Source organism: Zosterops lateralis (genome assembly GCF_965231275.1).
Source record: "Zosterops lateralis genome assembly, chromosome: 1".
In the NCBI taxonomy this organism is placed as follows: Eukaryota; Metazoa; Chordata; class Aves; order Passeriformes; family Zosteropidae; genus Zosterops; species Zosterops lateralis.
In genome coordinates this window covers 26804086-26830632 of record NC_139762.1, presented here as the reverse complement: position 1 = coordinate 26830632, position 26547 = coordinate 26804086, and the positions used below count along the sequence as shown (strand labels likewise).

Below are 26547 nucleotides of genomic sequence, written 5' to 3'. Positions count from 1 at the left end.
ACTTCAGCACAGCAAATGACAGTAATTTTTATTTGTCATTTCACACTGAGGAGTCCAAAACAGTAGAACCAGATACTTCTATTATATACAAAACCATATTTGTTGACTCTTGGATGTTCTCCTGTCAGTCTCTTCACATGTTTTTATGGCTGTAAAATACAAACATCTTTCTCTTGAATCCATCTACATGGATACAAAATTTATGGTCTGTTGTTGGGCTTTAGCTGCCGATTTTCACTAAGAATAAGAAACTTCCCTCTTTTGTCAACTTTCAACTCCCCAGGCTGCTGTTTAAAGTCTATGGTCAAGATTTTTCCATGCTCAAACATCTATAATAATAAAAATACTGCCAGACAAGTTTAGCTATTACACTTAGATAATTATACTTAAGGAGTATAGAAGAAACATAGGTATGTTTAAGGGTTATCTCATGTCCATACCTAATGCCAAAGCTAACCTTTGGCATTTTGGAGCTTATTTGAGATGAGTGAAAAATCTTCTGATGATCAGTACAGATAATCAGTGGTTGTTTTCAGATTAATAAACAGCCATTCAGCTAGTAAAGGTCAAGGCCTTTTGGTTCAGACATATAGCAGTCTTTCCAATATCTTTTGTCCTCAGAGAAGGATTATTAAATTGCTCTTTTAAAATTAGTTTTCATGACACATAATACAATATCTCTGAAAAGTGGCAGTTATTTATAATAGCCTTGGATAAAATAAATAAGTCTATTCTTCGTGCAATTTCTTGGCCTTTCCATTCTAATACTTTCTGCTTTTTGAACTGGTGACTTCATCTTGGTGTCATTGGTACCGGTGTGACATAACACAGAGCAACACTGCTGGACTTTTATTCTTTGTTACTGGGCCATGCTGAGGTTTGAAGGAGTAGATTCAGTTCCTTGAAATACAAACTCCAGACCAAGCTCAGCCTACAGATGGTTTGGGTCTCAGTTGTGGAGTTTACAGTGCACCCATCTGTTTGGCTGGCTCAGTGCATCCCGCCCCTCTGTAATGCAGGTTACGGGTACAGATGCATCCTTTCACTTTGCAGTGCCAGGTGGCAGACACAGGTAGGGACAGTGTCATCTGGGTGCTGTCTGGGTGCCACTGGCTCTGGAAGCCACCAGCAGGAGAGGCTTGGTGGCATTTCACCTTCAACTAATTCAATTTGACTTGTCTGAAGCAAGGTACAATGGTGTCCAGAAATATTATCCAAGAAATTACTTAAAGAAACTTTTCATTCTTTACTTCTATTTTTCATATGCATTTTCTTATTCTCAAGCTGCTGGCTAATCTCTCCGTGTGAAGTTTCACTGACTGCACAATACTTTCTGTCTGATGATACTGCTTTATTGTATTGCCAGTAGTGAGTTGAAGCTCTGTAAGTCCCACTGCCTGCACTGAACAGCCTTCCACAGATGGGAACTCTGCCAAGCTCTTTCCATGTAGACATGAAAGTTCGGGAGCGATCATATGGAGCTGAATCACATCCTTAACCTCTTATTCTTTCTAATGCACTTCATAATCAGTCCTTATCTTTAATGACCTCTTTAATTACAAGCAAATTTCATCACTTTACTTCCACCCTCTTTTCAAACTGTGTGAATATGTTAAACAGCTTATATCCTGCCCAGAAGGCAGCTCAGTGTAGCATTAAACAGAACCAGGTTTTGCCATTATTCAAATTTTTAATTTTTTTTTCTTATTTGCAATTATATGAAGTTCTAACATCTCAAAAACACCTAAATAATCTTATTACCATATAGAAAAACCTCCATAAAGAGGCCAAGGTATTTCAAATGGGACATTTTAGCTCCATTTTTATTTAAAAAGCCATAAAGCATGTTTATTATTGTTGTTGTTGTTGTTGTTATTAATTTACCTGAGTAAATATATTTCCATTTAACCAAATACTGAACTGTTCACAGTTAACATGCTAACAGTAAACTTACAGCACAGTATATAATGACTTTAAGAGAAAAACATTAGAGGGTTACAGGGCACTTCACTCAAACAGAGTTAGGAGTAGGGAACTGGCAATTTTCACTGTGTTATCTCCTGAAGACAGGTCTTCTGAACTAGACAACTTGTTCCTGTTTCTAGAGCAAATCCTGAGCAGAGGACAGAGATTCTTCTGCTTGTTTCCTGGTTTACTGACTTTCTATTGCCCATTGACAAGTTTCATACAAAGATGTTAAATTTATCAAAGAAAACAATTTTAAAAGCCAAATTCTATGCTATTTTGTCTGTTTCACTAACTTGAAATACCAAAAGAAATATTATTCACACCTGTGCTTTTTATTTTCTTAGACATTTGCTTCACTTTAAGGCACTCTTCAATCTCATCAGCCATCACATATTATCTATATTGTAACATATAATAAAAACTTGGATCAAAGTGTATCTCATTCAGCTGTAAAATGTAAAAAAAATTACAAGGAAAACCAATGGGAAAAAAAATTCACACAGATTTACTTAATTGAATTTGCAGTACACCAATTTATAGCCCTGGGTCTAAGGCAGAGACATTCAATTCTTGTCATACTGAAGCTTATAGGAGAAGGAACTCAGATTTTGTGTTCCTTGTCTTACTAACAACTCAAGGATGGCCCATGATACGATTTTTCCAGATGATTCAACAGTTTCCAAAACACAGAAGACACTATTTCACTTAGTAAAATACTAAAAGTAAAAGAAACAGAAAGCTGGCAAAGAGAAAAGCCATGCCACACTTGGTTCTGCTCTGTAAATGTAATATAGTTTATCATAAGCAATAATGACCGTGAACATTGTTCAGTGAGAATCCTATCTATTGTCTGATATTCCCAGTAACCTGATTTCTTTAATTCTCCTACTTAGGTTCTACATATCTGTTAACTCAGTTGGTTAATACAGTTTAAAAGTATCTGAACTGGTTACTTCATGTCTTTTGCTGGAATTACTAACATATTGTGTTGTTGTGTTCTCATTAGAAGACAGCTTTGCCCTTCAGTAGCAATACAGCCCTGGAAATATCCAACATTGTAACACAAAAGGGCTTAATTCATCTTGGTTCCTTCTTCTCCAGGAAGGAAACAGAATCACCAAGATTCTTCTGGAAAACAGACTTCTAGTAATAGATATAGCACTTTTGCAAAGCTAAATTGGGGTCCCTAGTACTCTAAGTGTTGGATAAAAAAATATTTTAAGCATGCATATATCTATTGATTTACTCAGAGTAGTTGGCATTATTTTGTCTGGTTTTAGTTTATTTTCAGATGCTTAACTAATATTTATTTTAAAAAACCAAAACCAATAACAATGCATTCTATGCTATATCCCCAGTAAGGTTCCATAAGAGTATATTAAAGGCAATTTTTGAAAATGTGTTTTTTAGTGAGGACAATGATAGTGACTATTCGCAAATTTCTGTGAATAATTTACAAACTGAGTTATATGGTTACAGATCATAGAAGTGAGGAATGAAAACCAGGTATGACCTGTGTTCCACTCATAAAAAAGTGATGAGTAGGGAGTACTTGTGGTTATCATTTCAGGGGTTTATTTGACCTCTTTAACCAGCTACTATATATAAAGTACATATTTCTAGGAATCACAATATATTCGTGGAAAGGCTGAGATTGACATTCTTAAAATCCACTGCTGTAGTAAGGAGCCTCCCTGGAAAATTTGAGTTGTGTTATAGGATTTTCAATTAAAGGCTAAAGTTCTATTAATAGACATGTATTCAAACTTCTAAGGAAAAGGTTAAGTTTGAATGAGGATATTTAAAGCAGTTATTCCCATAAAATCATCCTGGGACAATTCTGTGAAAAATTTATTGTTGCATATTTTCCTGAATACTTGTCCCAGAACAAACTGATGACATATGAATTCTTTTCTCACTTATGTGGTGAGTTACAACTTTCCCAGGAGACTGAAAAAATCCAATTTTCCTGTAAACAAGTTTAGTTCCTAGAAATTTCAGCTTACTTAGAAATACAAAATATCAATAACATCTGTTAAAATATCTAAATTTGTTTGCATTGTTGTTGCCAGTGTTTACTTTAAAGATAAAATCATTACATTTGAAAGATTTTTTTAACTGTAGCTTAATCACTATCACATTGTAGACTGAAATACAGAGTGTTTGTGTTTCTTATAATATATATGAGCTTTCTGAAAAGGAAAGAATTTATTTTGGCACTAACTGGAACTCATCCAAACATAATGAACAATTTGGAGGGGGCATATGGTGGGTTTTTTGGGTTAGACTGTTAGGTATGTTCCGGGCTTAAAATGGTACAATTTCAATATGTAAAAACATTAAGCTCAGCTCAAGTGTAATTTTCCTTCCCATTGCTCCAGATGATATTACATGCCACCTGAAGGAAAATCTTAATAAGGAGAGAAAAATGAATGTGAGCAAAGTGTTAAACAAAGAAAATTATTGCCAAAAAGCTTTTTGGAAAAGCAGACTTTTCTCTTTACATGTAGACAATGTGATATTAGTGCAAGAATTTAATGGTTTTCATAAATTCCACATTACCTGTAGCACCAAGACCACAGAAGATAAAACCCAGATTTGTTAATAACCATTTGAAGTTTGAAACACTCAGTCTTTAAAATAGACTGAATCATTTAAGTTTTCAAGTTTTGTATGCAGTTAAGTAGAAGGTTGAGTTCCGTTCTCTATTAACATTCAGGCATCCTCTTCTATCCAGAAAAAAAGTGTTTCAGAGAACCACATTTTCATACTCCCCTACATGACTTTTATCACAAGGGGTTCTTACACTCCCTACCCCAGCACCTGCCAGTACCATACCTACAGCAGCAGCCCTTGCAAGACGCATGACACCAGTTATTGGAAAGAAAACTGTGTAATGTTTTTATCACAGTTAAAAAATACAGCTTTTGGAAAAATACTAACTTCAGCAGGACTCCCATCTGCATTCAAGGCATGACTCTATCATCAGGGATGAATTGTTTGTGATAGGAAGCATCCCTTAGAGTTACTGTCTTTGGGAAATTCTGTCAGAAGCTGTCAACGTAGACAGGAAACAGAATGTCCATTTGGATGACAGGAAAAAAAATTGGAGAGCATTTTCGAACTATGATAAAGGGTGTTGGCTTATTGTTGCAGCTGAGAAATGAGCCTGTATTTATCAAATACCATTTTTCAGCATGCAACAAGTTCCTACACCATTTCAGAGGTTTAGTTTTATCTGCTGGAGGCAGTATGCTGAGTGGCATTTGCTGTGCACAGGGCATAGTGGTGCATTTCATACAGCTGAAATATATTTTACCTGCTAGATTTTTTTTTTTTAATACATTTTGAACTTTGCATGTTTTTTGGATTCATTCTGTAGAGTATGCTCATACATCCTGGCATGACAGAAATCCAATTCTGCCTTCTTTCTCTCTCTGGCACCTCTTGCAGTGGGTATATCCATCCCTATCCATTCTAGACTGTCTTCAGGCTCTGAGGCTGTAAGGGGCTGAACCTGGTAATGTGGCTTGTCAAGTGGAAAGGTGCTGAAGCCAGACTTGGTGCTGATGTAAGGGAGACTATGGGCTGGAAGGCAAAACTTCATGGGCAGCAGAAGCATAGAATATGGTCTGTTCGAGGAATTTTTGTTGTTTGATCAGTTTCAAACAAGCACATTAGGAAACACACAGGTATGAGGAAAACTGGTAAATTTGCAATTTGCTTTATATCAGTAAAATTTACATTGTTTATGATAATCTGTATACAGATGAACTGAATTGTGACTCTGGTCCAAAGGTTTCATGAAAATATTGTTAGGAAACCCAAACAATAAGTCCTACCTAGGAAGACAGTCAACCTTATAGTTGTATGTTCTGTATTTTTGCAATAGTTCACGCACAGAATTCACATTAACATGATATCAATGTTGTTAATTCCTTATCAGTGTCCTGGGTGGAGATAAACTGTTCTGCTGAGTGATAGCAGTTTTTTCTGATTTGTTTCTTTTAAGACATAACTTCTCCTGGTATTGTATTAATTTATTAGATTATGAAGTTGTGCCAGAAAATCTTGCATTTTGAATAAGTTTTAAATTTCATAGCTATTTCCAATATTATATATTATATAAATTTCATAGCTATTTTCCAATTATTATACTGTTCTGTAGTGGAACAAATTTAAGTCTGAGCATCAAGTTCCATATTATTCTAAATTTAAAGCTGCAGCAGAAGCACTACAAGAGCATCGTTATCCGATATTAAGCTTAGTGAATAATCTGTTTATTTACCTGTGCTTTATCTTTCCATTTCTGCATCTTAGCTTCATTCTTTGGCTGATTAAAACCTGACTGGTTTTGTGAGGAAATGTAATTTTTTACATTTCTATTGACTTCTCAAGTGCAAAGTTCTCACTGAAAGGTTGCAGAACTCAGCATATAAAATTTCTAAGTAAATAAAAGTTTCAATCCCAAAAAAATTAACATCTTCCCACAAAATAAACACATTTTGATTTTTAAAAAAATTTAGTAACTATGTGTCTTTGCTGGCATTGTTAGAAACAGTATACAGAAGAGAGGATGAGAATAAGGAGCTGCAGTCAAAGATAGCAGTAGGAACAACAGTCATGCTATGTGTGCATTTGTTGTGATGGCAAAAACCTTGAGTGCAATGTTGGAAGCTTAAGTACTGCTTCATTTCCAAATACCCATCTTTCTATCAATAAAAGTCTGTGGAAGCACCAAAATATTGGATGAAGTCAGGACCAAAGATAGGACAAAAAAATTATTATTTTTAAATCTATAGAATTATTATATTTTGTATGGCCAGGATGTTGGCCCTGCTTCTAACCTAAACATATTTCTTCAAGACAGGTTTTTGTTTTGTTTATTTATTTTTTACTTTAAAAATGTATTTCTCTAGCCCTAAATGAGATTTTGAAAAGACAGTGTCAGAATTTGTTTAAACTTCTATTCACATTAACAGTTTCTTTCTATTTTTCCTCTTTAGGGAGAACAAGGCCCTCCAGGTCCCTATGGTCCTGCAGGACCCCCTGGAATTGGAGAGCCAGGACCCAAGGTAACTCTCAGAAAGATGTTTGTTAAAGTGATAGCTGTGAGCAGTCCTCTTTTTGAATGAAATTTCTCACCTACAGTTTTATCAAAGTCAAACTCTTATCACCTAAATGTAAAACTGATTGACAGGTTTTTGTATTCACATGAGATAGCGATAAAAGACCTACTTTTCCAGCAACTCTTGAATTTTTATGATGATCCTATTGATAGACGTCAGAAATAATGCCATTTAAATGGAGGTTACCTCTATGAGATAATTTTCAAGCTCTAGCAGCTGCTTGCACTAATGGGTAAACCACGCTACAAGGCATAGAAATGCGTCTCAGTCACAGTGATAAATGGTAAAGTGAGAGATTTGCCTTGTCATTCACCAGGGAACAAATACTCTTAATGATTATAAGATTCTCTCATGCAGCATTTAATTCCTCTATCTCATTTTATTGCAAAAGACTAGGAGGTGGAATCCTGTTGTGGAAAAGTCATGTCTGCCTATGCTGGCCAGTCAGATCTCCTTTCAGAAAACTATGAAAGCTTCTGCATAGGAAACATGACTCCTTAGTTTACAAGAGATTTGTCAGAGATCTGCATCTCTGAGTCAGACAAGAAATGTAAATTGAGCAGTACTAGACCTCATTCTAGTTCTGGTGCCAAGTCTCTGGTGTAGCTTTATGCCATCTTATCCCTGTGTTTTGGAGCCAAATGCCACCATCTAATACACTTACACTTTTTTGCTTTTAGTGCTCTATTTTGTACGTTCATTGAATTCCTGCGTATTTCCTGTGCAGTGGGACAGACCCAGGACACAGTGGGGGTTTATGAGCTCAGAAACCAGTATTTTGCCATGTAACAGGAGCAATGCTGCATCATTCCAGAAGAGAAAATAGTTTATATAGAATCAATGTCATCCCCTGTCTCTTTACTACTCTTTAGAAAGATAAAAATCCTCTGTGTCCTTATCCTTGGAGCACATAGTCCTCAGTAAACTGGAGAAATTGTGAAGATTATGGCACCTTGTAAGTAGAAGATAGAGAAACAGCTCCTGGAGTTCTCATGCAATCCCATATTCCACTGAAGCAGGCTTCAATTCCAGTGCCTCTATAGAGGCTACAGTGAGCATCCCTCACACCTGAGCATTCCTGCTTTGATACTGCAGCCAAATTTGGTCTGAGTTAACTTCCTTATCCCTGTCATCTTTTAGACGTTGCAATTTTAAGCAGTTACCCCTATGTCTTGAGGGCTGGAATGCAACCTAGCGTTTCAAGTATTAATTGAAAGGTACTTTCAAATGTTTCTAAAACGTCATGTATGGTGGTTTTTTTCTTTAGGAGAAGTTGTACATTTGATTTCAAGCCTTTTTGGTGATGCCATTAAATCATCTATATGTAAAATCATCTATATGTAAAGCTTGTCGAAAGTACCAGGTTGGAATAGGACTGAATTTTCTAATTTTCTTTTCTACAAGGGTGCTGAAGGTCGAGAAGGTAAAATTGGATTGCCGGGACCTCCTGGAATTGGTGAGCCAGGATTACCTGTAAGTCAGTGATCAAAATTAACATTCTCTAGTGTTGCACATTTAACCTCTCATTATGTATAAAAATATGTTAAAAGTGATGATTTTTATTATGAAAATCATGAAATTATAGGGAATACATTTCACTGTAATACTAATTCTTTTATAAATAAATCTGCAGATTCATTTGAGTTTTAAGAATACAGTCTTTAGACATTAATTATGTAATTCACATCAATTCAGCATTGACTTATTCTATTCTAGATGACCCAACTAACGGTTGCCACAGTCCATTTTAATTGCCTAGGCTCAGTCAAATACTGTGGAAGCATTTTCACTTACCAGTGTCATAAATGTTGCAAAATCCTGTGCTAGCAAATTAGACAGAATTTCTATAAAAATGGAATTGCTGGTATAGTTTGATTTTTTTTTCTTTTTTTTTTTTTCTTTCAGGGACCACCTGGCCCTGCTGGTTCACCGGGTGAGAGAGGTCTGCCAGGAGAGGGCATTCAAGGCCAAAAGGTTGCTTTATGGAAATTACTTCCTTTAAAATTGTGGACCAAATTTGCAGAAGTGTCTAATTTATTTAAGGCCACTGATAATTCCATTGGTATAAAATTCTGGATGATGGATCTTGGCTTTCTGCATCACTAGGCTCTCTGAATATTCCACAGATTTCAGAAACTCTATCCAGATAATTACAAAAAAAAAAAAAAAATTACAGTTCCTCTATCAGTAGTAAGTTAATGATTCTCCTACTTATGTGTTTAGTAAAGATAACTTCTTTTGATATCATTAGTGAGATAAATTGTCTTCCAAGAAACTATTAAGCTATTTATGTTCTATATTGGAAGAAAATAATCAGCAACTGTTTTCATTTTGCCTTGCCATTTTGGGAAACTGAAGCATGGGTTGTATAAGTCTCTGTGGACAATTATCTCATTTAGGGCATTTGCTAGGTTAATATATGTCAACTTTCCTTTTTTAAAAAATAAATACAAACAATCAAAAATTTACAAATAAATCATAACTGGGTTTCTCATCAAAATATATGCTTCTGTTTTAGTGGCTTCAGGATTCTCTAGAGCCTTGAACTACTAAGCAGATTTTTCTTCCTTTTATGGAAAAGGCATCAGTCAAGTCCTTGCACTCAGTTCTGAACTGATCTCTCTGACTAGCGAACATATTGTCATGTTTTCAAAATGTAACTTCCTTCCTCCTAGTACTTAATTTTCTCCTTTTGAAGTCCTATGTTCAAAAACACAATGAATGCAGATGAAGTATGTTATGAATTTTTATCAATTTATTTTCTTTTCTCTAATATTGGTAATTCCATTGATTATTTTTCTAGTTTGTTTGTAAAGGAATGCTTTTTTCCTCATCCACATTGTGACATGTTTGTCTAAGATGGTGTTCTTTTTAAGTTCCCAAATAGCAGTTTCAAAACTGTCATCTATTTCTAGGGTGAAAAAGGCTCTGCAGGTGTAGCTGGTCCCCCTGGACCGAAAGGTGAACAAGTCAAAGGTGACAAGGTGAGGCACAGAGTATTTTTCCAATTGTATCTATACTTAATTGTATTCACAGTTAAATTAAGATTACTTTTATACACTGTATCACAGCTATACAAAGCTATGTTTTACCTGGATCCAAGGAGCTATGTTACACTGTTCCATGCAGCTCCATGGGCTGCATTCATCAATACAAGCAGCTGGGCCTGTTAATGTTAACTTAGAGCACTAGGAACTTATTCTATGCAGCTGGGAGTATGACAGAAGGGATGTACTTTTTTCCTCCTAAAATCATTTTAGGAGAATAGCTATTCTTCTTAAAATAATTTAATTTTCAAATAAATATTAAAATGTAAAAATCCCTGAGTTATCTAATCTAATGGACCTGGAACAGGCGAAGGAACACATCAGATATTTTTAGGTTTTTGATGTATGCCGTAGCTGCTATGTTTGCATTTGCAAGTTTTCTTCTGAGTGTTGTGCAAGAAACTGTTTATGTCTGTACAAGAAAATCTTTAAAATTAATCTCAGTATGTAAAGATGAGGTATGGGTCCTTCTAATAATAAAATTACACCTGTGATCATCTAATGTAATAAACAAGATAGAGTTTGTAGGGAAGAAGGGCTATTATTTTTATTAGATCAGTTGTCATAGACAGATTTCCAAGTATTCCAAACACATTTAATTCAAATAGAAGCAGCAGACTTCAAGATAATACAGTTGATGATTGCTACTCTGTGTTTAGTTTAAATATGTTATTCAGATAGCAGGAACTGTTGCGATTTAGTTCTTGGGAATACTTTTTCTACAGGGTGAACAGGGCCAAGCAGGACCACAGGGCCCACCAGGACCACCAGGAATAGGCAGTCAAGGAAGCCGGGTAAGTCTACATTTTGGATATGTAATGAGCATTTGTATACTGTTTTCATTTTATATTTTATCAGAGCTGTGATTTTGATGTAAAGACATTAAAAACCTCATAGTAATTTTTCATTTTTAAAAGTATCAAACTAGTTTTTAAGTGAAGCTTGGGAATACAACTGATTTTGACTGATTTGAAAGGTCTTAGAATCAAGCAAATGTAAATTTGGTCTAATCTGTGTAATCATTTGCATAGAAAGTAAATCCGATTTGTTTTGATAATATTGTTTTGATTGATTTTGATAATATAGCTTTGATGGTGCTATATTATAAATAAGAATTTTACAAAGCTAAGTACCTACCAATTCTGAATGTCAAGCCCTTTGAAACTTGAACATACCCTTTAGCAGCTGGATAAAGAAAAACTGAAACATTCTAAGATATTTTCTGAGTTCTGTTAATTTTAGAAAGAAGATTTCTTATGAAGGTAAGGTAAGGTAAGGTAAGGTAAGATAAGATAAGATAAGATAAGATAAGATAAGATAAGATAGTTATTAACTGAAAGATGGACATATGGTGATTTTCAGATGTGGAAGAGTGTAAAGCACTAAGACTCATTTATTTTGCTTTGTAGGGTATACAGGGTCCACAAGGAGTCCCTGGGGCAAAAGGCTCTCAAGGTTCTGGTCGGCCAGGGCCAAAGGTAATGGTTCAGACATTGGTTTTTAAAAGCAGCACTGTCACAAAACAGTAAGTGTCTTTGCCAGGCTTTTCAAAAATGTGATGAGATGAAAATGAAACTTCATTGGAGATAACAGTTCCTTTTGAATCTTAGAGAGAAAGCCATCCATGTTATCAAGATCTTCCCCAAATGGAGCATATGGCTTCTGCCTGCTTAGCATCAGCCCTTAACCTTTGTGAATGTGAACTTCTGGTTCTAGTGGAACACATATTTATAAACAGAGAATCTTTGTCCGATGAGTTTGGTGCAATGTGTATGCTGGCCTCAAGTAAATCATTTTACCAAACAGTTTAGCTTTAGTTCAGTGATGATTTTGAGACTTCAGGCTAATCCCACCCCACCTTCAGCCTGACCTTCAGCCTTCAGTGGCCATCATGAGAAAGAACCAAAACCAAAGATGAAAATACTAGGAGAGGAAAAAGAGCTGAAGTGTACTTAGCTGACCCTGCACCACAGAGGGAGGGAAAGTAGGAAGAGAACACAAAAATGAGGAAAACAATTAATGCTGTCAGAGCCCAGGCCTCTAGTGGTACAGTGTCAGGTGAGCACTGTCAGAGGAGGAAAGAAGAATTGCTGAAATATAACAAGAGCAAGTGGAATGAACCATAAATCAGAAGCATGCTTAGTAATCACCTTGATTTATGAAGGGAAGATATTAATCACTGTAGCAAAAGCAGGAAGAGAACCAGTAATTTTCTTCTGGGTGTAGCTTTGGCATGTAAGCAGCAGGTATAGCAGCAATATTTAATATTAATGTACAGAAAAACAGGCACCTGTGAAACATGTTATGTGATAGGCCAGTTCTCTGGAAGTGATGAAGCAAAATTGAAAAATGGAATTCTTATCTAACTGTTTTAAAACTACAGGAAGAAAAGCTAAAACTTTCTCTTAAGCAGGACTTCAGATTTTTGTTTATTTGGACTCACTTTTTATTCAGTGACCAAGAAGGTTTTGATATAGTCCTGTAAATTAAAAAATAAAATGCTTTAAAGTATAAGGAAAAAAGTTGGAGTGATTTCACTTCGACTTTCTGCCCAGTGCAGGGTTAAATAAAATAGATCCTACAAGTTACAGGGGGTTTTAAAGAATAGATTTTTCCATATGAAAACTGCTTGTCTGAAAACTTGACCATTTAGGATCATAGAATTGTAGAATATCATCCCATCCAGCTCTATGTGTAGGCAGCTAATCAAATAGTGCAAGTAGTGAATAAAACTAAATTCTGTTTCTTATTAAACTAAAAACTTCTTGTTGCTAGGGTGAACCAGGTCAACCTGGACAAAAAGGAGAACCAGGACTTCCAGGAACTAGCTCATCAGGACTTAAAGTGAGCCTGCTTTTATTTTTAACTGTTCTTTACATGGTCTTTTAATTCTTCCACTAATTGCTGATAAACCAAGTAAAAGATTTTTTGATATAAATTAACTGTGGTGAAAATAAGAAGGAATTTCAGTGACAGTTGTAAAAGCATCGCCACTACCACAACTGGAACAAATTTTTTCCCTAGTCTTTTCTAAATTAGCAAGATCTTCCCAGGGCCTGTTAGAAAGGCTGTTAACACTGTCCCACTGTTTTTTCTGATTGGAAACAAAAAACCAGTCTGTGTGACAACGGTGATCATACGGCCTATATGTTGGAAGAGACATTAAGCACTTAAAGCTTTGGCTTCAGATGCCATTTTGAAGATTGTAAACTGTATCTTTAATGACTTAAGTGAGGCTTCCAAAATCAGGTAAAGGTGGCACAGATATCTCACTTTTAATGATTTGTTTCTTGGATCATGGAAGAAGTGCTTGGCAGGACTGCTTCCTATGAATTCTTTCAACACTTTCTGGTAAATATTAAAAGTAATGCCTTGGTAAGTTTGTACAAATGGTGAGGAATTAGTGTCCAGTCAATAACACCATTTGGACATTTTTGGCTGACCATCTCATTGTTTGACTTAGCAAGTAAATTACATTCATGTAATATTGGTCTTGTGCACAGAATAACAAACAGCATTCAGTCATGGTTTTATTCACTGAATAAATATAAATTTGTTAAATACAAGTCCAAGATTTAAGATGTAGGTGGGGAACTTGGAGAGAAATTTCAAATACTTATTTTATCGGTGTTAAAATTACTGTCTCCAGAGAATATTTAACTTACTTGAAATAGCAACTTTTATTTGAGGAATAATATTGTTTATCTTTAATTCATATTTTCACAAATTGTTGGATCTATTTTACAGAAGAAACAATTTATTGAAATATGCAGACATAACAATTTTTTCTTCTTTAAGGGAGATGCAGGTCTACCAGGACTCCCAGGAGAGAAGGGCGTGAAGGGAGAGGAGGGGTTGACAGGGAAAAAGGTAAGGAAATATATTTTATCACATGTAAAAGGTGTACAAAAGTGGTGATGAAGGAAGAATAGATTATTTGCAGGTTTGCAGTGGTAAAGAGTTCACCCTTGAGGAAAGCATATGCCAATACTTTTGCCAGGGATAAGGGACTGGGTGAGATGTGTCCAACAAACTCTACTCGGTGGTTACCATCTGAATGGAAAACTGGGCTGCAGGCAGGCAGCCCTGCCTTTTCTGGGCAATTGACTACTGTTAAATTTCACAATCTTCTTGGAGAGCAGGCTTTAAGAGACAGAACACTTTCTTTCTTGTAGGAAAAAAAAATTAACCAGATATTTACTGACATTTTTGGGGAAAGTATTTATGCAAGGATTGTTTCTCCTAAGTCTATCAGTAAAATTAACTACAGGAAAAGTAAATAATCTCTGTTGCATTTAATCTCCATTAGGGGGAAAAGGGAGATCAAGGTCCAAGAGGCCCAGAAGGACTCCCTGGAAAAGGAGACATAGGTCAAAAGGTATGCCTTGATATGCACACTGGGGAAATACTACAGACTTTTATAAGAGTTTGGATTCTGACCTACTTTTTCATTCACTGTATTGTAAGTATCAACTCTATTTTAGCTGATAATTTAAAAGGATTTAAGAGAGAGAGCAATGTGTTCTGTAGCCCAAACAAGTGCAGTAAAATCAGACTCTAAACACAGCCTAAAGTTAACGGAGCAGCAGAGATTTCCTAAAAATTCAGTGCTAAATTTTCATTAAAGTTCAGAGTTAACAGACTAGCTCAGTATGTTGATAGAGAGAGAGAAGCTAAGAGAAATTAGGAGAAGAGTTAGATATCTTAATAGGATGTTAAAAGCCTGGAAAGATGTATTAGTAGACAGACAACTTTTAACTTCCATTTCATATAATTTAGGACATTTGGGGCATATTTTAGAAATTAGCAGGATTTCAGTTGGAGTGAACCATCTAAACATCTCTCTAATTATGGGTTAATAATCATTGTAGTTTTGGTTATTTGTGTAGCTGCAGCTGTGAATGAATCTTGGCTGTGATTGAAAAAAAAAGTTTGTCTTCTTCAGGGTGACCCTGGAGAAAAAGGATCCAAAGGCATGATTGGTCCTAGAGGACCAGAAGGCCCAGCTGGACCAAAAGTAAGCTTGCTCGTCCATGGTAACCTTTCTCTTTGTATTTTATTTTTAAAAAATCTGTGGAGTTTATGCAATGTAAACGTCTCTCAAGCATCTGATGCTTAGAGACTTAACAGAACAAAGGGAAAGCAGAAATATGTCCATCATCTGTCCTAAATGACATAGTAGTGTCAAGGAGAAAAAGAATAGTTAAAGATATAATTACCTATGTTATAGTTATGCATGAGCACTGATATGCTAAACTAAAGTTCTCCAAGTGATTCTAACCATGAGTATTTTGCAAATTTTTACTTTGAATCATTACCTTTCTGTTATGATATTTGTAACTGTTGCTCTGAATGAATTATAAGGAAATTGAAATAATATATGTGTTCTTGTTATTCCATTGAATTGTAAGCCAGACACAAAAAAATAGTTAAAGCTGAAAAAGTCGAATACACAGTTCAACCAATTATTTAAAAAATAATTCAAGCAGGTCTTTAAAATATGAAACTTAGACCAACTTTCATAACAACAGTATGTTGATTTAAGTATTTTTCACAGTATTGGTTGTTGTGCAGGTAGATCTATATTGTAGACAGTTTTAGTTCAGAAAGGCAAACTGTCTGTTTAAGTCTGCATTATACCATTTTGTAACAGGGTGATCCTGGAGAGAAAGGACCTCCTGGTGTAGCTGGATCATCTGTTCGGGGACCTCCTGGACCAAAGGTGACTATCTGTCTGACACATATTTCCTGGAGACCAGAGACTGGAAATTCCTAGTGTACATTTCTGTCAAAATTAAAAGAATCTGATTTGATTCAAATTCCTTGTTGTAGAAACAAAAATCTGTATTTCCAAAGTAGACTAAAAAGTATTAAAAATTAACAGACAGTGCTGGAAGCCAGGCCCTTTAATAGCATTCTGAACTTGGTACATAGTTACTTCCTCCTGAAGCCATTTGTTTTTAAAAAACCCAAAAATTTATTCGATTTCTGTTTTGGTTTGGTCCCTCCTATGAAATTAATCAGTTTGAAGTTGGTTTTTTTCCAAGTTTGCTATGGCTTTTGCTTCTTAAAATATGGCATTAAACCCCTGCAAGAATATGTTTATTTATAGTTCTAGGGTGTTACATGCTGATTTTTTTTTTTGAGATGAGTGTTTGCATGTCACTTCCAAGTGAACAGCTGGCCTGTGGGTACTACTTGAAATGAAATGTCATATATAAGATAGCTAGGGCTACATCCATCTTATTTTCTCTACAGGAAAAATGTACCTGAAATAAGTGGGCCTTGTCCTGCTGAGTAAAATAGGTGGATTCAGCAAAAATAATGGTAACTTTGAAGGTTTTAAAAATATTTGAAAATTCAGTGTTATTTAAATAATAAAGTACTCTTGTTACTTAAATTATTCTTGCTGTAATATGTCAGGTAACTTCAACTTTAATTGACACTTTTCACCTTTGGTGTTAGTTTTTAGAGTGGGGGAATCACTAATGTGTACCATATCATTCTGAAGCAATGTCATCCCCATTTTTCTTCTTCCTTAAAAATATATGTGTCCCACCCCACAAGTACAGGGGGGTATTAGATATACAGTGTACTCATCAGTCTGGCAACAGGACATCACAGAGGGATATGATGTGTTTTGGACTTGCTTGTGCATGGAGGAGACAAAAATACAAAACTCTCAGGGTATACCTGGAGTAAAAATGTAATCACATGGAAGAAAAGAAAGAAAACTGTGAGGTGCTCATATCTCTTATATTGGTTTTAAACCATAATAATGTGACAAACTTTATGTGAGGACAATACAGGTGACATGTTGGATGGCACAACTTGTATGAAGACAGGTTTCATTACATCAGTCTGCCTTCTTTGCTTTTTTCTAGTTACTGTGACATTTTTAAATAGACAAGTAAAGGAGTCAAGGTTGTTCATTAATAAATTCATGCTGAAAAATAACTGTAGACTTCCTTGCCTTTTTCACTATGATTTTATTCTGTTCAGTACAGTTCATACAACTTTCCTAGCAGATGGGCCATTATCCAAAATCCAAGGAAATCCGTAGGAGTCTTTTGAAATTCTTTACTAAATTTTAGAGCAGGGCTTAGATGGGCAGTAGCTGATGAAAAAAACCCAAGTATTTGGGGTAATTATAAAATGCAAGTTGATTTTTAGAAAACATACAAAACTTTTTCTCTTGAGCTCCACCATAACTTCTTTGTTTAAACAAATATCTACTATGTTTTGGACAAGTGATCAATAATGTAATAGGCTACACAGGTCTGTTTTCTCTATTGGCTGTGGAAAGTACAATGCTAACTACTAATTTTGTTCCTAAAACATCCTGGTGTCTGCAGCTGAGAAGACAGACATGATCAATTTCTAATGCAGAGAATGTTTCTCAAAGCTTGGAGTTATGTCTGTGAGTCTGAGGTCTTTTTGGGACATCTTTAAGTATCTGAGATGGTGATGGGTGATTGCTAGAGGTCTCATCTCCTGGGCAGCCATGGTTGTGTCCACTGGGAGTTTATTTATTTTAAGTTCCACCCACGTTTGGGGGCAGGAGTTTTATTCCCTTAACAATCATTATGCTGATACTAATATGAGGACAGTAACATGAAAAAGCTGTTAGAAAGCTGTTTTTTTCTAGTATTTCTTTGTCATGGTTACAGCTGCTCTGTGGTTTTGATAGAGCATTTAATTGCATTCCCTAGTGAATGTTTCCTGAAATACAGCATGTCCTTCTCACTGAGAAATTGCAAATGTTTCATTGCAAATTTAGATTTTTCTTTGTAAGTTTCATAATGTAAAGTTGTTATAAAAGATGTTTTCATAATGAAATATTTTTCATAATGTAAAGTTGTTATAAAAGATCCTTTCATAATGAGACATCTGTTGCCAAAGTTTAAATACTAGACAGAGCTGAATTTTGCTCCGTGAAGGGTTATCATAAGAAACATGAACTCTAAGCCTGATTGCTTTCCAGAAAGCCACTGACCGAGCTGTTACCAAAGAGTTGTGCTCTGTCATATTTATGGAAAACTCAAGTTTCTCCCTGAGACTTCAGACTATGGAACTTGCGATTTTGAAGTGCTGTGCCATTGCATCTACAGGCTTTCTATACTCTGTCTCAGCACTTGTGTTTGAATTTCCTTGCTGTTCTCTATGTGCTCTGGCAGAAAAAAGGTTATGCAGCCTGCTTGTGGGCAAAAGCAGGCTGGAGCCACAGGTGCATTTTGCCTCTCATAGGAAATGATGACATTCAACCTTCATCTGAAAACTAAAACCATCAAGTTATTTCTCAAAGTAGAACAAACTCTTCTACATGGCTGGGAAGAAGCAGAAGTGTAAGAGAGGTCAGAATCACAGTAGTAAAATCTTCCTCGAGAAATAATGATTTCATGTTACCTAGCTCAAAAAATTGTAACTGTAAGAAAGAACTGAATACTTGTTCTGTAAAACTTTCAAAGTTAATACTGAATATAATGAATACCATTCTGAATTTGCTTCTTTTTGGCTAGGGGGATCCAGGAGACAAAGGACCTCCAGGAGATGATGGACTTCCTGGAAATTCAATAATGGGACCAACGGTATGAGTTTTTAGACAAAAGATAGAAAGTAAATAAGCGTGAGACATATGCAAAACTCCAGTAAAAATATAGACACTGCTTGAACCTTTTAAGTAAAGAAATTCACCAATTCTTCAACTTCTCCATCATTCCAGGTTATGTCTATTTTTAAAATAAACTTATTATCTTTACAAAGAAAAACACAAAATTGTATAAATAACTAGTCCAGTGTACCTCACCCTGCAAATTTCCCATAGGAACTCTTCATTCGGAAGGCAGTTCTTCAGATTCACCTGTTCCCCTCTAACACACCTTATATTATATTGTACTTCTGTCACATGTGATCTGGGTTGCAACTTTCTTTAAGACTTCTGACACTTCTGATAAGGAAGTATTTCAGGAAAAGGCACCATTCTTATAATTTCCTTTCCAGATTGAAATTGAGAATCTTCTTCAGAAACATCTTTTTTTTTCTTTCCACTTTACCATGTCTGCACATAAAATATTCCACTCAATTCCATCACTTCACTTTGTGGAAATATAGACAATAGACTCAAATTCAGAAACCAATTAGTTTATGTCTACCTAACAAAATGTAGCTCAAAATATAGCTACTTAATTCAATAGCATTTGCATGATAACATTTTAGGAATACCAGTAATGGCATATATTCCTGACGTGATACAGTTCTACCAACACCCCTACCAGAGGATGCTGAATAGCACATTGAACCATTCAGTAACTTTTATTTCTGATTTTTGAAAACTCTCAATTTCCTTTGTCTATAATCTAGAAATTACTTCACTCTATTATTCTTATAAAAAGAAGTGATGAACATGACTTAATTGTCCAGTCATATCCTTAATCAATTAGGCTTTGATTATGACAGCTGTTTAATTTTCTTTATAATGACCATGGATGCAAGATTTATGTTTATATACATTTTTTGGTTTTGTTTTAAAAATGTGTAGAAGCAACTGTTTTTGTATTACTGCTTTACAAAACTACTTTAGAACCTGCCCTTGAAAGGCTGGAAAAGCAGATTAATTAATTTAGCAGACTGTCTGTGGCATCAGGGGCATTTGCTTTCTTACCAGTACACTGAGGTAGAGTGAGTCATTGATTTTCTCTTGCAGGCTCCGCAAAACTGTGGGAAGCAGTAATCACAGAATTGCTCCTGGGCCATCTCTTCTGTGACTGTTTAAAAAGCCCCAACAAAATAATCTGGACTAGAGAACTGTTTCTTATATAAGATTTGGCTGTAGATTTGACCTAAGTAGATTTATAGCATTTATAGTTATGCTGCTAAGAGCAAACCCAAACACTTGACAAAATCCCAATTCTCACAGAAGAGAATGTGTTTACGTGTATTTGGTATTTACAGCGGCCTGCTAGGATTAAATAAAAACATCTGTTTGGCTGTTTTTACTGTAGTGAGATTAGAAGTAAAAAGAGATATGAACACATGGTCCATGGTTTCCTTTCTTGTTAAATAAAAATGTTATTAAACATTTCTAAAACATTTCTCATTTTATCCAGCATTTAAGAACTATGAGTATTAAGAATCAGGAAGAGGTGAAAATGACTTTCCATTATAAAGCTATTTATGATCTAGAAGCGTGCTGGTTGTTTAAATTTTTACAGAGGTGGATCAGAATTCCATCATTTGAAGATCAGGAGACATGAAGAGACATCTTTGAGAGCTGGCACAGTTTGAATCTGGTGGTCAGGGTCTGTTTAAAGTCTCTCAGTGAAACTGTCCCATTGGATTTAAGAATGGATGCAATTCATACAGAAAGATCTACTATATAAAAGTTACTTAGGCATAAGGCAGGCTTGCATTGCTATCCACATTTCATCTACAGTAATTTCAAGGTTTCATCTTAACCAGAACATTGAGTCTATCTTGTCTTTCTTCATTTACCTACCTGCTAGCCTAAACCTATGATGTGTATCTTTAGGAGACCCAAAGCATCTCTTCCATTTTTCTGATCAGACTTAATTGGTTCATAAGAATAGATTATTTTTGTCTGTGGTAGAGACATTCATGGGACAAGAGATTTTGGCCAAACATTTGTTTTAGTTGTACATCCAGCTAGAGTACAAGATGATTTGTTTTCCACTCATGGACATTGTATTCAGACAGACCAGCTGATGAGGTCTGAGCTGCTAACTGGACTCTCTTTTTGGTTTCTTGAAGTATTACATTATTGCAGAAATTTACAGGCACAATGCACAATGAAACAGCAATTTTCTGCCCCTTGTAGTTTCATTTTCCTTGTTATTTCCTTTTACTAGAGTTAACAGGGAAATATTTGTGTATTTGTATGTGATTTTCTTGAGGATATGTTATATGTATGTACATTGACAACACTCAAGGAGTTGTTGACAGCACTCTACAACACTGTTTCATAGAGTGTATTAATATTTCTTGGTTCTGTGAGACCAAGTGAAGGGCATGCAGTTCTCTGTACAGCCACAACATCCATACCATGCTTGGGAGGGAGGTGGATGTGTGACCTACACACATCCATGAGGATTTCCCATTGCCAGTGCTGTCATGTGAGCATCTACAGTACAGACCAACAGCATACCCTGAGAGATGCCTCAAAGCAGTGTGTTTTCTTTCTGGGTTCGGATTGCAAGCTCAGTTAATTTTCTCATAAAATGTCAGGAAAACTCTCACTGGAGTGAGGGAAGAGGAAAAGTTTGCTATTTGCTTCTTGTCTGGCCATGAAAGGAACCACTGAGGTTTTGCAGATGCACAAACCTTTAGTGGGAGTCAGTGGAAGGATCAACAGAAGGAGTGGTTGTCTCTTGATAAGGCTGATCTTTTTCTTATAATTGTTGTATTTCTTTCTTTTCCTACTTTCACTTGTAGAATGAAGTTTTGCTTTACTGTATGGGAGAACTGATGTGATTACCTGGAAGCGCAAAATGTGCAACATATAACTCAAGGCCGGCATACCTAATTTCAGTTCTCATTGCTCAAACTTACCCCCAAAACTGATAAAAGTTTGTTTTTGAAAATAAATTTAACTTTGTATGGGCTGAATATAAAGTCAAGGCTCTGAAGATTTCTCTCTAGAACTACAAATCCAGAAATAAACAATTTCCTAATAGGAATTCTTATTCTTCTAAAATCTTAATTAATTCAATTGAAACCACAATAAAAAAGCACAGGAATTCCTGATCTTTGTGAACAAATATTAAGAGCTTGTAACTGATGTTCTATATTTCCAAAAAGATTTTAAGTAGCTTTCTTACTTATTTGTTAATATTCTTTACACTGTGATAGTCCAGGTAGTGGCATGATTTCTGACTTCCTATTCTGTGTTTAGGGGGACCGAGGACTACCTGGACCACCTGGACCCCATGGAGCAAAAGGTGACAAAGGTGGCAAAGGTGAAGCTGTAAGTATAATTTTAATTCTGTACTTGGTGTTCAACAACAACAACAAAAAGACCCCCAAACAAACAACAACAACAACAATAACAACAACAACAACAACAAAAAACCAACCAAAAAAAACCCAAGCCAAAAACCCAAAACCAAACACACCACCAGCACCAAAAATTACTATGTGATAACTCAGTATTTAGTTGCTTACATTTAGTTACTTAACTAAGTACAGTTAATCATCCTTAGCTAAATGGTTCATGGATATTTTGAAGCCCTTTCCTAGATACAGCACTAGTTGTACAAGCAGTTGGAACTGATATAAATGGTTCTCATTTCATTGTCATGAAAGGGATACCATGTAATGCCATAAAAATCTTTATGGCTGCTCACACGTTTAAATATAATCACTGCTTTGAATTATTTTTTCTCCCTCCCTTTTCTTTACTCTTCTCTGATCAAGATTTCTAATACCATCTTCTTGACCAAATTTTTCAGTTTCAGCTCCCTGGATTTTCAGTTGGTTTTCATACTGGGCAGTTAAATCCTCTTATTTGAAGATTTTCCACCTCTTGCTTTTCTGATGGTTGGCTTCAGAGGGAATTAATACCTGAGTGCTCCAGATGGCACATCCCATTACAAGGACATATCGTCCTAAATTTTAGTCACCCAAAACCACACAGACATGTTTGACCAGCCTCTCTCTTTTCCACTAGGAATTGGAAATACTGTTACCATCCTTCAACCACCACATGTCAAACTTCCACTAGCACTACTTTCTTTATGCGTCTAGTCCAGCTTTATTTCATACTACAACCATGCAAGCACTCCCAAATGCACTGAGGTGGGACTTGACTGCTTCCAAATTCCTACTCAGCTCCAATTTCCCATCATTCAAACAGATGTGGAGAAGATCTTTTGAGAATGGAATTATTATATAAGGCATTCACTCAGAATTCCTGGTATAATGCCATGTACCTAACACATTTCATGTTGTGTGATGTGCTAAGGTTCTGTTGTGCTGTCTCATGGTGACATCTTTCCCCTGCCATTTCGTGTCCCATGAGCTGAAAAGACCAATTTAATAAAGCACTGTCAGACATGTCATAACAAGATTTATGTAGCTAAGTAGGTAACAGGATGGGTCAAAGCCATCTGCCCTAGGAATGCTGAAAGGGAGCCTGGGAATGCTTCCAATGCCTCAAGTATGAAAGGCAGCTGAAGGGGCAGATGAATTGAGCAGGGAGTTCAGGAGAACAGACTACCAAACACAAATACACACAAGTGTGTTAGGGTCACCTAACCCCTGAATTTAGATGGGTTAGCTCTGGTATTTCAGTTTTCTAATGCTTGCAGCATATGAAGCATGGAGCAATGTCTGCTCTCTCACTGTTTTCTCTGAGCTGAGAACAATGTTCTTAAGTCAAGAGTCATACTTCTTTCCCCCAATCTGTGTCTTTTTAGGTTTCTGCCTGGGACTGAGGATTCCACCTGAGGATGGTTGTTGCTCACTACACATCAGAAATGCGAAGAAATTCTCTTCTTTGTTGAAGAGCACTACTACCTTAGGACAACTACTGACATGCTTTATTCCTCTCCTGTACTAGGGACCTCCAGGACAAGCAGGGCCTCAAGGACCACCAGGACCAAAAGGTGTGGGAGATGCTGGACCAAAGGTATTTGTCCAATGGTAGACCAATGCATCTGACTTGCAAACAAGGTAGACAATGCACCTGACTTTTATCCAATGTGGTTTTTATCCAAAAAACACATTGGATAAAAATGACAAATACGTGACAAAATGCTACATTCTCATCTCCCAGTTTTCATTTCTGTTAGGAGATAAGCTTGTGATAGACTTTCCTGATGTGACAGAAACTAGTTCTCACTTTATCCTCAGACTGGATGCAAATCTGCAGGTTTTCCATGCATCCAAACCCCAGGATGTTTCTAGATGCTGGTTGAAGTCAGGATCCAACACAAGCACAGTATTGCTTAATAATTATGCCCTTCCTTTCTCTGGCAGAAGTGTGAGGGATGACGCCAAAAATTGAGTTAAGGGTTACATGGAACTACTGAGATACCTTTTAAGTTGGATTCCTAACAGAAGAGTATAAACCTTTATCTAAAATTAGTACTTGTTTAGAGGAAAAACTGCCAAAAAACCCCCAAACAAACAAACAAACAAACAAAATAACTGATAAAGGGATTAGAAGTACAATACTGAAACTCTTCCAAGGTTTTTTATAAAACACAGAATAGCTAAAGTCTTACGAAACTATAAGCAGTATGTAACTCACCTAAAAAGTCACATAGTAATTGTTATGTTGTAAAATGTAGGAAATAGAGACTTAAGACTAGAATCATACAACAAATTGCTTTAAAATATCCCAGAGTGGTTTTATTAATGATTTCCTCATTGTATATGTCAAATAAGAAACAGGCCTGTTGCACGAGGAAGCAAAAGAAATATTGCCCAAACAAGTTTTTTTCCCAAACAGAAAGAACTTTCAACTTCAGTTCTCTGAACAGAAGAATTCACATTTAAAATAAACTGCAATAACTTCTCAAAACCATCCACAATAAAAGAAAAATTGAAGCACATTCATTCTTAGAAGACTTGATTTTAGAATTAGCACAGAATGGTCCCAATGGCATTGGGATCTGGGAAACCTGGCTTTATGCTTCTATTCTGAATTGCTGCCAATCAATACAAGGCCTTTCACATCAAGTAATGCAAGAACTAAAGGTTGGCGTTCAGACCTGATGAGCTTAAAGTTCACTTCCAGCTTTGGTGATTCTATGATTCTGTAGTACTTAGAGTTTCCAATTTTGGCTCTAAGTAATGTTAATCACTGCCAGTTGAAGAGAGTTGTTCATAATCCTTTATAAAGATTATCAAATCCTTGTCTATTGGTCCCTTCTCCACCCATGAACAGCATAAAAAGTATCAACATTCCTCAAGATGTGTGGAGTGAATTATATTCATGGTGCTAGTAAAGGGGGTTTATTGGTAGTATCTTTTTTGTGGGGATATGATCTGTGTTGTGTTAGTGGAAATTATAAATTAATAATAAATTTAGCAAAAGGCCTGTTACTGTGACCTAGCTTTGACTAAGCCAAGGTGAAATAGCTGAGACCGGGATGTGAGGTTCTAATGATTTAATTGTAATTTAGTATTACTCATACTACAATGGGATTTTTAGGGATAGATTCTCTTATCCTTATGTTAGGCAAAATCAAACTGATAAATAGTTCTTACTATTCTTGTGTTTCCTGACAATTCCAGCTCAGATCAGGGTTGCCATGCAAATTAAAAGTATCTTATTTCCATCAAGTGTCCATCCATCCATCCATTTCCATCCATCTCCATTGTCACAAAAATTGTCAGAATTGGGTAGTTTGAATCTAAGGTCCAAGTTGTTGAAAAACAGAATAGCTGTCTTTCCAAGTAACACAGCACAATTAGGGGAAATCATGCTTACACCAAATTTTGTATGAAAAGTTTTCATGTATCTACATGTTTTATTTGTGTTACAGTGTGATATTGCCCACCAAACCTACCTTCTCTGAGGAATGTTTATCTAACACTCTGTCAAGATAATAAAAAATACAAGAGATAAAACATCTGGTAAAAAATTTAATTTGTATTTTTTACTTTAAAATAGATAGGTTTCTTTTTGATGATGCACCTAGATTGGTGTATTAGTCATGTTGAGTGAAATGTTGTTTTATGCAGAGTGAGCAGCTATAGCTTTTGCAGTGTATGAGTGGTGCACCAAAGTAAGCATTACCTAACAAGATATGACATGTCTGATTTATTTCTCTTTATCCACACCAGGCATAGTAAAGAGTGCACTGGAAAAAAAGAAGCTAAATATATAGACATCTCTTCTCATTCCCTGATGTTTTTCTTCTGTTTGCCCATATTACATTCTGATTTTTTAATCTTTGCATAACCTCTTGATAGCAAAGGTGACGCAAGGAAAAGGAATTCACTTGAATTGCAAGAATTCCCCCAGAACTTAGTTCATAAAATGGAAAATTTCTGGTTTTTTCTAATGAAATGTGAATGCATTGGCTACCTGTTGTACCTCCCCTCCCTATCAGAAAAAAAAAAAAAAAAAAAAAAAAAAAAAAAGAACAACAATCTCTCAATCTCTGCATATAAAAAAAGAACATTTATTTGATAAAAGGGGCTCATAAATTTACACACTAGTTAATTTGAAATTCCTTTGAGGATCATTATATAGGAATGTTCCACTCATCTGAATCAAAGCTCTGTTCTCTCTGCTTTCAGAAATGGCTCACATATGTGCACACTGCTAGACAGGAATTTTATGTATCAGAGGTCAAATTCACATGAAAACAAAATTGGAACATGTGGGATGCATTCAGTCCCGGCAGAACCCTATTTTCCGTAGCATTAAAACAGAA

General features: G+C 35.8%; 1 protein-coding gene across 2 annotated transcripts in view; it reads left to right on the top strand.

The window, feature by feature from the left end:
* The window catches only part of COL28A1 (collagen type XXVIII alpha 1 chain), a 56410-nt gene that overhangs the window by 10227 nt on the left and 19636 nt on the right, over nucleotides 1-26547 (top strand). For both annotated transcript variants that reach the window (XM_083873922.1, XM_083873921.1), the window contains exons 12-25: nucleotides 6975-7043; nucleotides 8502-8570; nucleotides 9003-9071; nucleotides 10013-10081; nucleotides 10870-10938; nucleotides 11554-11622; nucleotides 12920-12988; nucleotides 13943-14014; nucleotides 14454-14522; nucleotides 15090-15161; nucleotides 15798-15866; nucleotides 18664-18732; nucleotides 22053-22124; nucleotides 23718-23786. In XM_083873922.1, coding sequence (XP_083730048.1) covers nucleotides 6975-7043; nucleotides 8502-8570; nucleotides 9003-9071; nucleotides 10013-10081; nucleotides 10870-10938; nucleotides 11554-11622; nucleotides 12920-12988; nucleotides 13943-14014; nucleotides 14454-14522; nucleotides 15090-15161; nucleotides 15798-15866; nucleotides 18664-18732; nucleotides 22053-22124; nucleotides 23718-23786 — 975 coding nt within the window. The remainder of the gene's footprint in view (nucleotides 1-6974; nucleotides 7044-8501; nucleotides 8571-9002; nucleotides 9072-10012; nucleotides 10082-10869; nucleotides 10939-11553; nucleotides 11623-12919; nucleotides 12989-13942; nucleotides 14015-14453; nucleotides 14523-15089; nucleotides 15162-15797; nucleotides 15867-18663; nucleotides 18733-22052; nucleotides 22125-23717; nucleotides 23787-26547) is intronic.